We start from the raw sequence: 13,568 nt of genomic DNA on the forward strand, positions 1-13,568 counted from the left end.
TACTAAAATAATATATATAATCGAATATATATAAAAAATTTAGAAAATAAAATAAGCTTATATAATATCATAATACAATACATTTTACATCAAAAAATAAACAAAACCAATACCAATAACAAAACTAAAACTTTCTCTGTTTTATTCATAGTGTATACTTTCTAATAGTAATAAACTGTTGTAAAGCAGTGTATATAAATTTGATTGATTCAACGTGCACACACACATAAATTGAACTGAATATCTAATCGACTTGAAATGATTACAGTTTCAAAAATGTGGACTTAAAAGGAAAATTATGAAATTAAAGATTAAAATAGGATTTCAATCCAAGTAAACCGAATTTGACTTGAAGAGTTAAAATATCTATTCAAAATCGTTTCTCGTACATGTATACAATAATATAAATAACTTAAAATATTTATATAATATTGTATAAATTGAATTCGGTTTTATATTCTGTTTTTGGTTAACCAAATTAAAAAATTTCAAAACCGAAAACCAAACCGAAAAACCGAATTAAAATTCGGTTTCGGTTTTTCTCGATCCGAAAACCATTTTTCAAATTCGGTTTGGTTTTTTTCGATTTGGTTTCGATTCGATATTCGGTTTAAATGGTTTCAAACCGAATGGTGCACACCCCTACTTGAGACTCGCGATTAGTTGCTAAGCAACCCGGATTCAATCATTGGAGTTTCCTACCTAGCGTGCGTGAGTGCAAATGAGAGCATTTGATGCCTCTCAAGCCATTCAAAAAAGGTATACGAAAAAGTAAGAGCGAATAAATATAAATGTCCATAGAAAAAAGTTTATACATTTATAATTGTGGAAAATGATTCTCCTTCCGTCCCATCTTAAGTTTTCACTGTTGAATTTTCAAAATTTTTTTGTCAACTTTGACTGTAAATATTTTTATTTGTGTTATATAATATTCGATGAAAATTATATGAATAAAAACATATTTAAAACTTAATTCATTCATATAATTTTTATCAAATATTATATAGCACAAATAAAAATATTTATGATTAATGTTGATAAAGAAAATTTTTGAAAAATCAACCATGAACACTTGACATAGAGAGAGTATAAACATTTACATTCGTGTACAACTTGATTAATGGTTAGACTTTTAAATGTGATGGTCATTATGTTATATCCAATTTCCTCATACAAAATAACAACACAATAACAATACCCGATCAAACTCACGTAGAATTTCTTGTGTAAAAGAAAATGAATAATTTGAGTGTCACAAAAATATATTTTTATATACTTTTAAGTATAATTTTGAATTTTAACTAGCTATCATAAATAAGTATATTTATACAAAATTTAGTATCACACTGAGTTGTTAAGGTAGGTTTTTCTATAAAGTCCGGGGTTATTTTTACGAACAAATGATTCTATGTCTAAATTCATTAAATACAGTTTTCAAGGATTCATTTGAAACGTTATAAATTTTTTTAGTTTATTCATGATTCTTAAAGTGTGAATATATTTTCTTTACTAAAATAAGCGTAAATATTATGCACATTTACAAGTATGAACAAGTTCAAAAATAAGTTGTACTCACTTATTTTATAAGGGTGCGTTTGTTTGCCTCTTAATGGAATGGTTCAGCACTGAATGATAAACCATTCAGCATTTAGTCCGTTTGTTTCTGACCTCTGAATGACATATGGTGCTGAATGGTTCAGAATTCAGCTCTGAACCATTCAAAGATGAAACACTCTCTTAACCTTTAAGAGCCTAAATTATCTATAATTTTCTCCTAAAATCATCTCCTGATCACCTAACTAACAAATATATTGAATTTTTTATCCATGTCACACGTTAATAAGGTAGTTTTAGTCAGTTTATATCGTTCATTCTAAATGATTATCAAACAACTTATTTTCATTTAGAGCAAACCTTATTCAGAGGCTCTGGACCATTCAGATTTTAAATCATTGAGCACTAAATCATTCAGTTTTATCAAACGCACCCTAAGTATGAATATGAATAAGTACAGTATAACATATGCAATTTGTTAAAAAAATAGAATAGAACTAGTTGTGGAGCCCTCGCTTCGCGCCGGGGCTCCGTTTTGAATGCGAGTTAAAAAAAAGTCCTGATCTATTTTGTAAAAAGAATTTTTTTCGACATCTAACATTGAAGGGTTGTTCCTTTTGTGAAAGTTGCTTCTTTTAGCGTTTTTTTTAAAGTTAGTTGATCTATTTTGTAAAAAAGAATGTTTTTCGACATCTTTTGGTAGCATTGAAGGGTTGTTCCTTTTATGAAAGTTGCCTATTTTATCGTTGAAGAAAAAAAAAGGTAGTTATTTTTTTGTAAAAAAGAATTTTTTTCGACATCTTTTGGTAAAATTGAAGGGTTGGTTCTTTTACGAAAGTTGCTTCTTTTATCGTCGAAACCCAAAAAAAAGAAAAAAAAATGAAATAACGAAAATACTCCTGGTTACTATTGATGAATAGTGTAACAGGATACTATAGTAATATAGATAGAATTTCTGTATAATTCCTTTTCAAAAACATATGTTTCGGCAGGGATATGCAAGCCCTGTGTTGACAATGTCAACCCATCCAGCGGTCCCCCGTAGCCCCCTGGAGCCTAGCGAAACACCATCACCATAAACCCCTACAGCTTGCCAGAACTCGAATTCGAGCCTGCATGATTTTCCTTTTCCACCTTTGCAAGCGTGGGGCCTAGGATCATGTGGGCCGGGTAATGTTTCGTTGGTAATTTCTGTATAATTATGATGTGGTTATTATAAACCTAGGCACAACTATTCAGCAGAAGAATCTAGTCAAAACTCAAAACTAATTTTATTTTATTACTACAGTAATACAGTTGTCTGATCACTCAATATATTGCAGTGATATCCAAATTTAAAGGACCAGTAATTTAAAATATCAAAACTAAAAGGACTATAATAGCAATAAACACCATACTTAATACTGTAGGTCAAAAAACAGTATGCAATAGTAAACAGTAGAAAATACTCCACAAAAGCTCGTTTTCTGCGGCTGCGCTACGTCGCAAGAGGATAAGACTTACCTTGACCTCCATCTATAAACACTTGCTTTAATCCAACGGTCAATATTACGTATAACGTACACGTGTCACATTCCTGACCGTCACTACTGCCGTACTCACAACAATCACACACACGTTATATATCATTTTAATCACACCAATCATGTTATACTACTCCTTCTCTTTGCAACTGAACACTTCTTTGATCTGAGTGTTTTAATCACGTTTTTCGCTAAGATCTGACAGTTAATTTGTAGATCATTCAGGTAAATCGAACTTAACTTGAATGTTTATTGTAGTGATGTTGTTGATTTTGCTTGAACTGTTGATAATTGAGGTATATTTAGGTTTAATTTGAAATTGATTTTGTTTATTATCGAGGATGTTGAACTTTAATTTGAAAAATGTGTGGTCATATATTGTTTATTCTGCTTTAATTACATAAGAATGACGTGTATTGATCTCTGAAATCGAAATTTTACGATGATATATACTCGACTTTGATTGAATATGTTCGATGTATAGAGCTTAATTTGATTTTTTTTTCTTAAAAAAGTATGTCATTAGGTTTTTTGAGCTTTTATTGGTGAATTTGAGGTGAGCTATTGTTGATGTTGTTTAAAATGTATATCAATTACCTAAATCTAGCTTTAATTAATAAGTTTATAGTTGTATAATGTTGATTTTGCTTAAGCTGTAGGTCATTGAGTTATATAAAGTTCTAATTTCGTAGATTTATGTTGATATATTGTTGATTTTGCTTTAACTGTAGGTCAATAAGGTGTTTGAAACTTTGATTTGTAAAAATCTGGTGATATATCATTGATTTTGGTAATTTGGTTGCCTGTAGTGGAAAATGTCGAATTCGTTTCCAGAGGAAGTATTGGAGCATGTTTTCTCATTCATAACTTCAGATAAGGACCGGAACGTTGTATCGTTGGTGTGCAAATCGTGGTACGAGATCGAGAGGTGGTGCAGGAAGAGGATTTTTGTTGGAAATTGTTACGCAATGAGTCCGAAGATGATGATTAGAAGGTTTCCGGAGGTGAGATCTGTGGAGTTGAAAGGTAAACCGCATTTTGCGGACTTTAATTTGGTGCCGGTTGGTTGGGGAGGGTACTTTTATCCATGGATTTATGAAATGTCTAGGGCTTATCCTTGGTTGGAAGAGATTAAGCTTAAACGGATGGTGGTTACTGATGAGAGCTTGGAGTTGATATCGAAGTCTTTTAAGAACTTTAAGGTTTTGGTTTTGTCATCTTGTGAGGGTTTCAGTACCGATGGTCTTGCTGCCATTGCCGCTAATTGCAGGTGAAATTTCTTTGCTTGTTACTGATCTGTGTGAATTGAAGTTTGAGTTAGTTTTCGGATGATATTTGTATCTGCAAAATGTTGATCAGTGAATAAATGCAAACGTGTTTGTGTTCGTATAAATGCAATAACTGATATTTGTGTGTTGGATTATTTTCAATTCCTTACCGTTACATGATTTTGGGATTTTTCAACTGATTGTTAGATTTATCTCACATGTATATCACTATAGCATGTGTAAAACATGATATATTCCCGAGTTTTGTTTTTGGTACTTCTGATTATGGCAACCAAGATAGTATTCAGTATGAATTTTTTTTTTATTTTTTTTTATTTTTTTTATTTTTTAAAGGCTACATTTTTTTTGTTTATTTTGAGTCAACTATAACTTGTCAATACTTATCCTACTCCTTTGCAATGTAGAAATCTCCGAAAATTGGATTTGCGAGAGAGTGAAGTTGAGGACCTTAGCGGGCTTTGGCTAAGTCATTTTCAGGATTCTTGTACCTCATTGGAGTCTCTTAACATGTCTTGTTTGGGTTCCGAGGTGAGTTTTTGTGCCCTCCAACGCTTAGTCGCTCGCTCACCCAAATTAAAGTCTCTCAGACTCAATCGGGCTGTTCCCCTCGAAAAGCTATCCACCCTACTATGTTGTGCGCCACAGCTTGTCGAACTGGGTACAGGTGCCTATTCTGCTGAACATCGATCTGATGTATATTCAGATTTATCAGATGCTTTTTCCAGATGCAAGAATCTAAAAGAACTTTCCGGGTTTTGGGACGTGGTCCCGTCTTATCTTCCCGCCTTTTATCCTGTTTGTTCTAAGCTCACGTCGTTAAACTTGAGTTACGCCACTATTCGTAGCCCGGATTTTACCAAGATCATTTGCCTGTCCCCTAATCTGCAACGTTTATGGGTAAGTCTCGTTCGATTTTCTATTTATGCATGAGTGTCTCATGTCTGTTAGTTTAAGTTCGTTAATGTTCAGCGTCTATGGGTAAGTTTTAACTAACAGAAGATGTAAATACAGGTACTGGATTACATTGAGGATACCGGGCTCAATGCGCTTTCTTTATCCTGTAAGGACTTGAGAGAACTTAGGGTATTCCCATCCGACCCGTTTGTAGCCGATGCAAACGTGGCCTTAACCGAACAAGGCCTAGTTTCAGTTTCCGACGGTTGCACCAAACTCCAATCCATCCTTTACTTCTGTCGCCAGATGTCAAATTCTGCCTTAATCACCATTGCTCAAAATCGTCCTAATCTCACCTGTTTCCGCCTATGTATTCTCGAACCCCGAGCCCCCGATTACACAACATTCGAACCCTTAGACACCGGTTTCGGAGCCATTGTCAACAACTGTAAAAACCTTCAACGTTTGTCATTATCCGGTCTACTTACAGACCGTGCGTTCGAGTACATCGGGGCCCACGGTAAAAAACTAGAGATGTTGTCTATAGCCTTTGCGGGCGATAGTGATTTGGGTTTGCATTACGTGTTGTCGGGGTGTGATAGTTTAAGGAAACTCGAGATTCGAGATTGTCCGTTTGGGGATAAGGCTTTGTTGGCGAATGTTTCTAAGTTGGAGACAATGCGATCCCTTTGGATGTCTTCATGTTCGGTTAGTTTAGGTGCATGTAAGTTGCTGAGTCAGCGGATGCCCAGGCTTAATGTTGAAGTTATAGATGAGATGGGGAACTTGGATTCCAGACCTGATAACTGTCCCGTTGAGAAACTTTATGTGTACCGTACTGTTGCGGGCCCACGCAATGACATGCCTAGCTTTGTAAGGACCATGTATCAAAACCCTGCATACAAGAGGTATGTACTGAAACAGTTTTTTTTACCATGCCTATTGATATATGATTAGAATTAGATTATATATGATTTATTCAATTTACTTATGATAGGGTCACTTTTATTGTATGGTTTATTTGTAGCCGGTTAAATCAAAACAATTAGCCTATAAGTTATCGGGTCAACCAATCCAACCTGAACCAAATATTACCCATTTGAACCGCTGCATGCCTCGCCCATTTTTCAACTCTACATATATTATTCAGCATATACATATAACTTAGAGCTGTATATAATGATGTTGTCTAATGATCAGATTTTTCTCCCTATCATCTTTTCAGTATGTAGAATATTCACCTTTCCCTCTATTATCTGACATTATCATTGAATTGTTGAAATCTTTGTTATGCAGGAGTATACAATATAATCACTATTATTATTACAAATTCTTTGCTGAAATACACTTTGATTTTGATTTGCAGTTAGAGGATGGTCGGTTGCTTTAAATTTTAAGGAGCTGAATGGAAAGATTAACACGCCATCTCGTTTAGAGGTGCATCTTTACGTTCTGATCGTCGAGGATCGTATGTGATTACACGTCTGTAGTGAATCTCTTATAGCGATATTCTTATTAATTTGTTTCTCTCTGTTTCGAAATTTTAATTAGTTAGAAAATTTATGCTTAAACGCTGTCTCGAATCGGATCATACCACCATGTGAAAGATAAATAGAATCCAAGGATTCATGTGTCATCTGATTAGGTTCATAAATCTTTGGGTAATTAGTAGTATGATAGTCCCCACAACATTTGCAGGAAGAAAAAGGCTGACACTCATGGCATGAATTTTCAACCAAAAGTTTTTTGTTGCTTGATGATGCCCACTTCCTTTATAAATTTACCATCATGATGATCACTATCATCATCATCATTCATCCACCCTCATTCATTTTTCATCATTTCATCCTGCCTGAATTTACCAGTCAATTATTATGGTAGTTGCAGTTTATTCTTTTTTTCCCTGTATACCATGCTAAGATAGCCTAGGTTAAGGTTAATGCTATAATATCTTCACAATAGATCTCAGGTTCAACTTCACAAGTATGGGTTGGCTCAACCCTAGGGAAGTAGTCAAAAACGGTCATGGTTAACTCGATTAGGTCAAGTACTTAAGAGTAAAAACTGTCAGTTGACCCACCTAAGATATTAGAGTAATAAGTTATCGACCAATTTGATCAAATTTGAAATGTTGTGTTGGGAATTCCTACTTCTTTGGTTTTGGCTAGAGAAAAGCGGAATCGGGATGACCGGAAGAGAATTCATATTCGCCCGGCGATTGGTAATCTAAAGAGGATAAATTTAAGGAGTGTGAATGGTACAGAACCGGACCAAATTAGTTTGGTTTAGTGATGTCCCCTGTCCCAATCTGTAGCGGACCATATATTTTCGGTTTGATCCGGTTTGGTTCAGTTATTTTTTGTGTTATTTTCGGGTTCGGTCTGGTCTGGACCGAAGACCGAAAATCTGTCAAAATGTAAATTGCCCGGTTCAGTCCGGTTCCTCATTTCTGTTCAATTTCCCGAACCGTACACATCCCTAGTAAATTTTATCCGTTTAGCTGTGTTTTTTTCTTTAGCATGGAGGTCAGTAAAATAATACGAGTACTACAATGTAGCATAGCTCATGTATTGTAGTCTCAAGTATGCAATTATTTGTCATATATTGATGTCGTTTTTTTAACTGTCAAGTACGTTGTGGGTTGTTTTTATGCAATGGAATGTAAATATATTCTTATGTAATTGGGAATATATTCTCTTCATCTTTTAAAAGTGACGTACAACCTCTACAACAAAACTTTAAACTTTGATGTACAGAAGTTCTTCATCTTTTAAAAGTGACGTACAACCTCTACAACAAAACTTTAAACTTTGATGTACAGAAGTTATTTAAAAGAATATAACTACAGATAATCTCCAAAAAGGCTAGGTCCGGAAGGGGAACAAGGTTCGACCGCTCGGGGCACAGGGTTTCAGGGGCTCATTTTATATATATATATATATATATATATCTATATGTGTGTGTGTGTGTGTGTGTGTGTGTAGACATAAGCGTAGATTTGAGAAACATGAGAACTAGATAAATATAACTGATGCAGCAAAAGCGGAACACATTAAGTCAAAAAAACAACAATTAAAGGCTCCAGAAAAGGAAGAAATAAAATTCTACTAGAATTTTAACAAGGTCCAAACTTTTTTTAATGCTTATATTATTCCTTAGGGCCTAATGACTTTTGTAAATAGACCGAATTCTCGGGACTTCTTTTTCTTTCTTGTTCTAGATACTTGAATTCTCGGGACCGGTCATGTCTTCAAAGAACGTTTAACAAAAAATACACAAGAAATACTATTTCTTCTTTTATAACTTTAAACTAGTTAAAAACCAATATCTTATACATTAACATTTTCTATAAACGTGATGTCAAACCTGAAGGTTTTTCGTATGCCCGAGAGACATATTTAATTAATGTGGCCAATATATTATGATCCAAGTCGGGTCATACCCAATAACAAGCTTACACGACACCTTAATCGTATTTAATCTTGATGAATGGATCATTAAATGAATACGCGACACTTGGATTTTAGAAATTCGGTTTTCTAAAATATTATTACTTGAGATAAATTATTTGGATAATTTATATGATAAGGATTTAATTATTTACAAGTTTAAATAATTATGTTGTGTTATATTTTATAATATGGTTTATAAAATGAAAGTAACTTAACAAATAACATGGGTTTTATTACATGTATATAAATAACATGTTTTATAAAATAAAATCCTCTTTGAGAACCCATGTGGTGGACAGTTTTTTGGTGCCCCAAGACTCAACACCCATGCTTCTTTCTTTTGTTAATTTTAAGATGACACAAGTCCTTAAGTGCATGCTTGTATCTTGAATCAAGGCTTGACTTCTACATGCATTCAAAACTATCAAGTAATAATAAAAACCCCTCTCATTTTTCCTGCTGCAGCTGGCCGAATTTATTGAGGTAAAAAGAGGGAGTTTGAGTTTAATTAAAAGCTCATTATCTAGTGTAATCAAATCCTAACTAAACTTCAAGGTGTTGGGCAAAGTTTAGGGTATTATTTCTTGAGGTTTCATAGTTTTGGAGCTTGCTTTCATCATCATCTTCCAAACTTGCTGCTGTCCAAATTCAGCACTAAATCCATCATTGAGGAGGTATAAACACTCTTCTAATCTTGTTATATTTGTAAGCATATGATTCATGACTTGATATTAATGTGGAATTTAACAAAATGGCTTTACAAATACACTTGTTCTATTAATGCTTCCGCTTGTATTAACTATATTAAAATTGGTTTTATGATTGTGTAAACTAAATGAACATGTTGTTTTGAAACTCATTAAATTCCAACAATGGTATCTAGAGCCGAAGTCTATGGATTATGCTTCTTTTATGGTCTTTAAACCCACTATATTTGCATTCCATGCACATGCATGAATATGGAATGTAAAAATGTTCGGGTTTGGGTGGGTTTGATATGGTGGCCAAATTCTTGGAGGTTCCAAGAGGGTTTGGAACTTGCAAATTGGTCATATTTGTTCATATGTTGTTGTTCACAATCATAGCCAAGACCTTGTGGTTGAATGAATGTTTGTTTGGTTGATTTGTTAATTTCAATATGGTTGTAATTATTCATTCAATTGGTTTGTAATAATATTCATTTGGTTATGTAATTTATTTTATATTTGGCATGTAAAATAGATTAGGTTGTATTTTTATTTTCTAGACAAAATGTATTAGGATATATTTTGTAATAAGATGAAGATGCATGAAGATCACAAGGAAGAACACAAGAAGCATGTGGATGCAAGGTTAAGTGGGAGGTTAAAACCTCTTACTTTGTGTTTCACCCATTGACCGGTGGCATTTTGTTTTCGGCTAAACAAAATGTCTAGTTGTTTTAATTTCTTGTATGATTGTGGATTGTGTATGTTACTACAACAAGTTATCACACAAGTTAACAACAAGCAAAACTACAAATTAATTGGTTATATTATTAACAACATGAAATTTACCAAACTACAATTTAATCGGTTAAATTGAAATGGCTAAAAGGACATTAATAAATGATTATTAAGAACTAGAAACGGATTGCACATATAAAAAGGTTTATATCAAAGTAATAAAATTGGCATTATTACATGACATGAAAATGGATTTCATAAGTACCATACACTAAATGCATGTTGGTGTATGGCATAAAAGTTTTCTCAAACTAGAAATAATGAAAACTTAAAATCCCTTATACAAGGTAAACAAATTAAACGCCATCCTTTTGTGTGACACTTAGACATATTAGGGAACTCATGATGGGATAAAGGTCACCTAACCGTCATGAACAAACTAATATGATTAAGGTGAAATTCGCATGCTTGTGGGATAAAGGTCACCTAACCACTTGTATGTTAAGTTTACACGTTTACACAAGTAGGACGACTTGATTTGGAAATCAGGAACTTAGGGTCACCGAAGCATGATGAAAAAATAGGCGTTGATGGGATAATATGTCATGCAAAAGGATTGCATGATCCCATAACTTAGAAGTTGCAAAAGGATTGCAATTGTCATATAATGACTACCTAGCTAAATCAAATGACGGGATAAAGGTCACCTAACCGAAATTTGGTTTACCGTTGGATTCTATAATTTAATAAATATCAATTGGATTTAAAGAGTATTGATTGTTAAATCAAAAATAATACTAAAACAACTTTGTTAAATTTTGAAGATGGCCGCCAATAACAACAACATTCCAAACGCACCAATCAACTTTAACAACCTATCGTTGAGGTCAATCCTCGAAAAGGAAAAACTCAAGCATACGAACTTCATGGATTGGTTCCGCAATCTAAGAATTGTCCTCAAACTTGAGGATAGGGCGTATGTATTGGAAGACCCCATTCCCGATCAACCGGACGAGGATGATACGGAAGGCATGGCTTATAGGGAGAAATATTGCACCGATTCGTTGCAAGTTTCTTGCCTCATGCTTGGGACTATGATACCCGAACTCCAAAAGGATTTTGAACATCATAGTGCATATGACATGATCACACAGTTGAAGGAGATGTTCCTTCAACAAGCTCGTGTCGAGCGCTTTGAAACGGTCCGAGCGCTTCATGCATGTCGGATGGACGACTCCCAATCCGTTTCATCTTATGTCCTTAAGATGAAAAGCCTAATTGATCGAGCAAACCGTCTAAACTGCAACGTGTCTAATGAATTAGCCACGAACCTTATCCTTAATTCCTTGTCAAAGAGGTTTGACACATTTGTAATGAATTACAACATGAATAGATGGGATAAGAGCATTGGCGAATTACATGCCATGCTTAAGACGGCAGAAGCAAGCATGGGTAAAAGGGCTTCACCCGTGTTTACGATCAATGAAGGCGGGTCCAAAAACAATAACACTTCTAAGCCGAAGGCGGCTAAGAGGAAAGGACCCACCTACCAAGGCAAGGGCAAGGGAAAGGGGAAGATGGTTACCCCAACCAACAACAACAAGAAGCAAAAGGTTGCCGGAAAGGCTAACCCCAAGGAAGATCCGTGCTTTGGTTGCGGTGAAATGGGTCACTGGAAACGCAACTGCCCGGTTTACCTTAAGGAGTTGAAAGAAAAGAGGGATGCATGGCAAACATCAGGTAATGTATATATGGTATACATTGAGCTTAGTATTACTTCTTCTAATACATGGGTATTAGACACAGGATGTGGAACTCATATTTGCAATACTTTGCAGGGGTTCAAAAGAAGTGATCGAGAAGCGGGAACATCAAGTCTCTTCATGGGAAATGGAGCTAAGGTGCAAGTAGTAGCTCAAGGAGACTTTATTTTGAAGCTTCCAAGTGGTTTGGAACTTACTTTGAAAAATGTTTTGTATGCACCCGATTTATCTCGAAACATTATTTCTGTATCTCGTTTGAAACAATATGGTTTTAATCTTAATTTCATTAATGATGATATCCATGTTTCTTTAAATAATGTGTTCTATTTTAAGGCTTCACCTTTGAATGGTATTTATGAATTGGTTCATGATGACACATCATACAATAGCTCAATGTTCCATGCAAACACCAAGAAACTCAAAAGGGACTTGAGTGATTCCTACTTATGGCATTGTCGCCTTGGTCACATAAACAAGAACCGAATGCATACACTTCAAAAGAATGGACTTTTGAAATCAAATGAACTAGACTCGTTTGATGTATGTGAATTTTGTTTACAAGGCAAAATGACTAAAGCACCTTTCAAAGGGACCTATGAAAGGGCTAAGGACTTATTGGGATTAATACATTCGGATGTGTGTGGACCCTTTAAGCCCATAACTAGGAATGGTGAAAGATACTTCGTTACTTTCATTGATGACTTCAGTCGTTTCGGATATGTCTACTTATTAAGACACAAGGACGAAACTTTTGAAGCATTCAAGGAATATCAAAACGAAGTACAAAATCAACTCAATAAGACAATCAAGGTACTTCGTACCGATAGAGGAGGTGAATACCTAAGCGATGCTTTCCAAGATCATCTTAAAAGTTGTGGGATTATCTCGCAACTCACTCCTCCTGGAACACCCCAACTTAATGGAGTTTCCGAAAGGAGGAACCGAACCCTAATGGATATGGTTCGATCTATAATGGCTAGAAGCTCGTTACCTCTATCATTTTGGGGTTATTGTCTATACTCCGCGGCTCGTATTCTAAATATGGCCCCAACCAAGAAAGTGGAACGAACTCCTCATGAGATGTGGTTTGGAAAACCTCCATCTCTATCATACTTAAAGGTATGGGGATGTGAAGCTTACCCTAAGCGTTACGTCCCTAATAAGTTAAATGCTCGATCCACAAAGTGTATCTTCATAGGATATCCCAAGGATAATATGGGATATTATTTCTATGATCCTTCCGAACAGAATGTATTTGTTGGTCGGAAGGCTGAATTCCTTGAAACTAAGTTCCTAATGAAATGTCCCGTTCTTATTGATTAAAAACGTTCCATATTAATTGATTTCGTTGCGAGGTTTTGACCTCTATATGAGACGTTTTTCAAAGACTGCATTCATTTTAAAACAAACCATAACCTTTATTTCATCAATAAAGGTTTAAAAAGCTTTACGTAGATTATCAAATAATGATAATCTAAAATATCCTGTTTACACACGACCATTACATAATGGTTTACAATACAAATATGTTACAACAAAATAAGTTTCTTGAATGCAGTTTTTACACAATATCATACAAGCATGGACTCCAAATCTCATCCTTATTTAAGTATGCGACAACGGAAGCTCTTAATAATCACCTGAGAATAAACATGCTTAAAACGTCAAC

The 13,568-nt window shown here is 34.6% G+C and overlaps 1 protein-coding gene across 1 annotated transcript; it reads left to right on the forward strand.

Moving 5' to 3' along the window:
* The first annotated feature begins 3,056 nt into the window (after positions 1–3,056).
* On the forward strand, positions 3,057–6,791 carry LOC139876229 (protein TRANSPORT INHIBITOR RESPONSE 1-like). Its single transcript, XM_071863516.1, has 5 exons — positions 3,057–3,302; positions 3,887–4,347; positions 4,771–5,263; positions 5,378–6,168; positions 6,627–6,791. The coding sequence occupies exons 2-5, from the start codon at positions 3,893–3,895 to the stop codon at positions 6,628–6,630; spliced, it is 1,743 nt and encodes a 580-aa protein (XP_071719617.1). The 5' UTR covers positions 3,057–3,302; positions 3,887–3,892; the 3' UTR covers positions 6,631–6,791.
* Positions 6,792–13,568: the final 6,777 nt, after the last annotated feature.

Source organism: Rutidosis leptorrhynchoides, chromosome 11, assembly GCF_046630445.1.
Source record: "Rutidosis leptorrhynchoides isolate AG116_Rl617_1_P2 chromosome 11, CSIRO_AGI_Rlap_v1, whole genome shotgun sequence".
In the NCBI taxonomy this organism is placed as follows: domain Eukaryota; kingdom Viridiplantae; phylum Streptophyta; class Magnoliopsida; order Asterales; family Asteraceae; genus Rutidosis; species Rutidosis leptorrhynchoides.

What these genes read in the sequence shown, in the direction of transcription:
- LOC139876229 (XM_071863516.1), top strand. Translation starts at nt 3,893, where the DNA reads ATGTCGAATTCGTTTCCAGAGGAAGTATTGGAGCATGTTTTCTCATTC. An exon ending in GCCATTGCCGCTAATTGCAG is followed by an intron (nt 4,348 to 4,770) that starts GTGAAATTTCTT and finishes TTTGCAATGTAG; the next exon opens with AAATCTCCGAAAATTGGATT. An exon ending in CTAATCTGCAACGTTTATGG is followed by an intron (nt 5,264 to 5,377) that starts GTAAGTCTCGTT and finishes ATGTAAATACAG; the next exon opens with GTACTGGATTACATTGAGGA.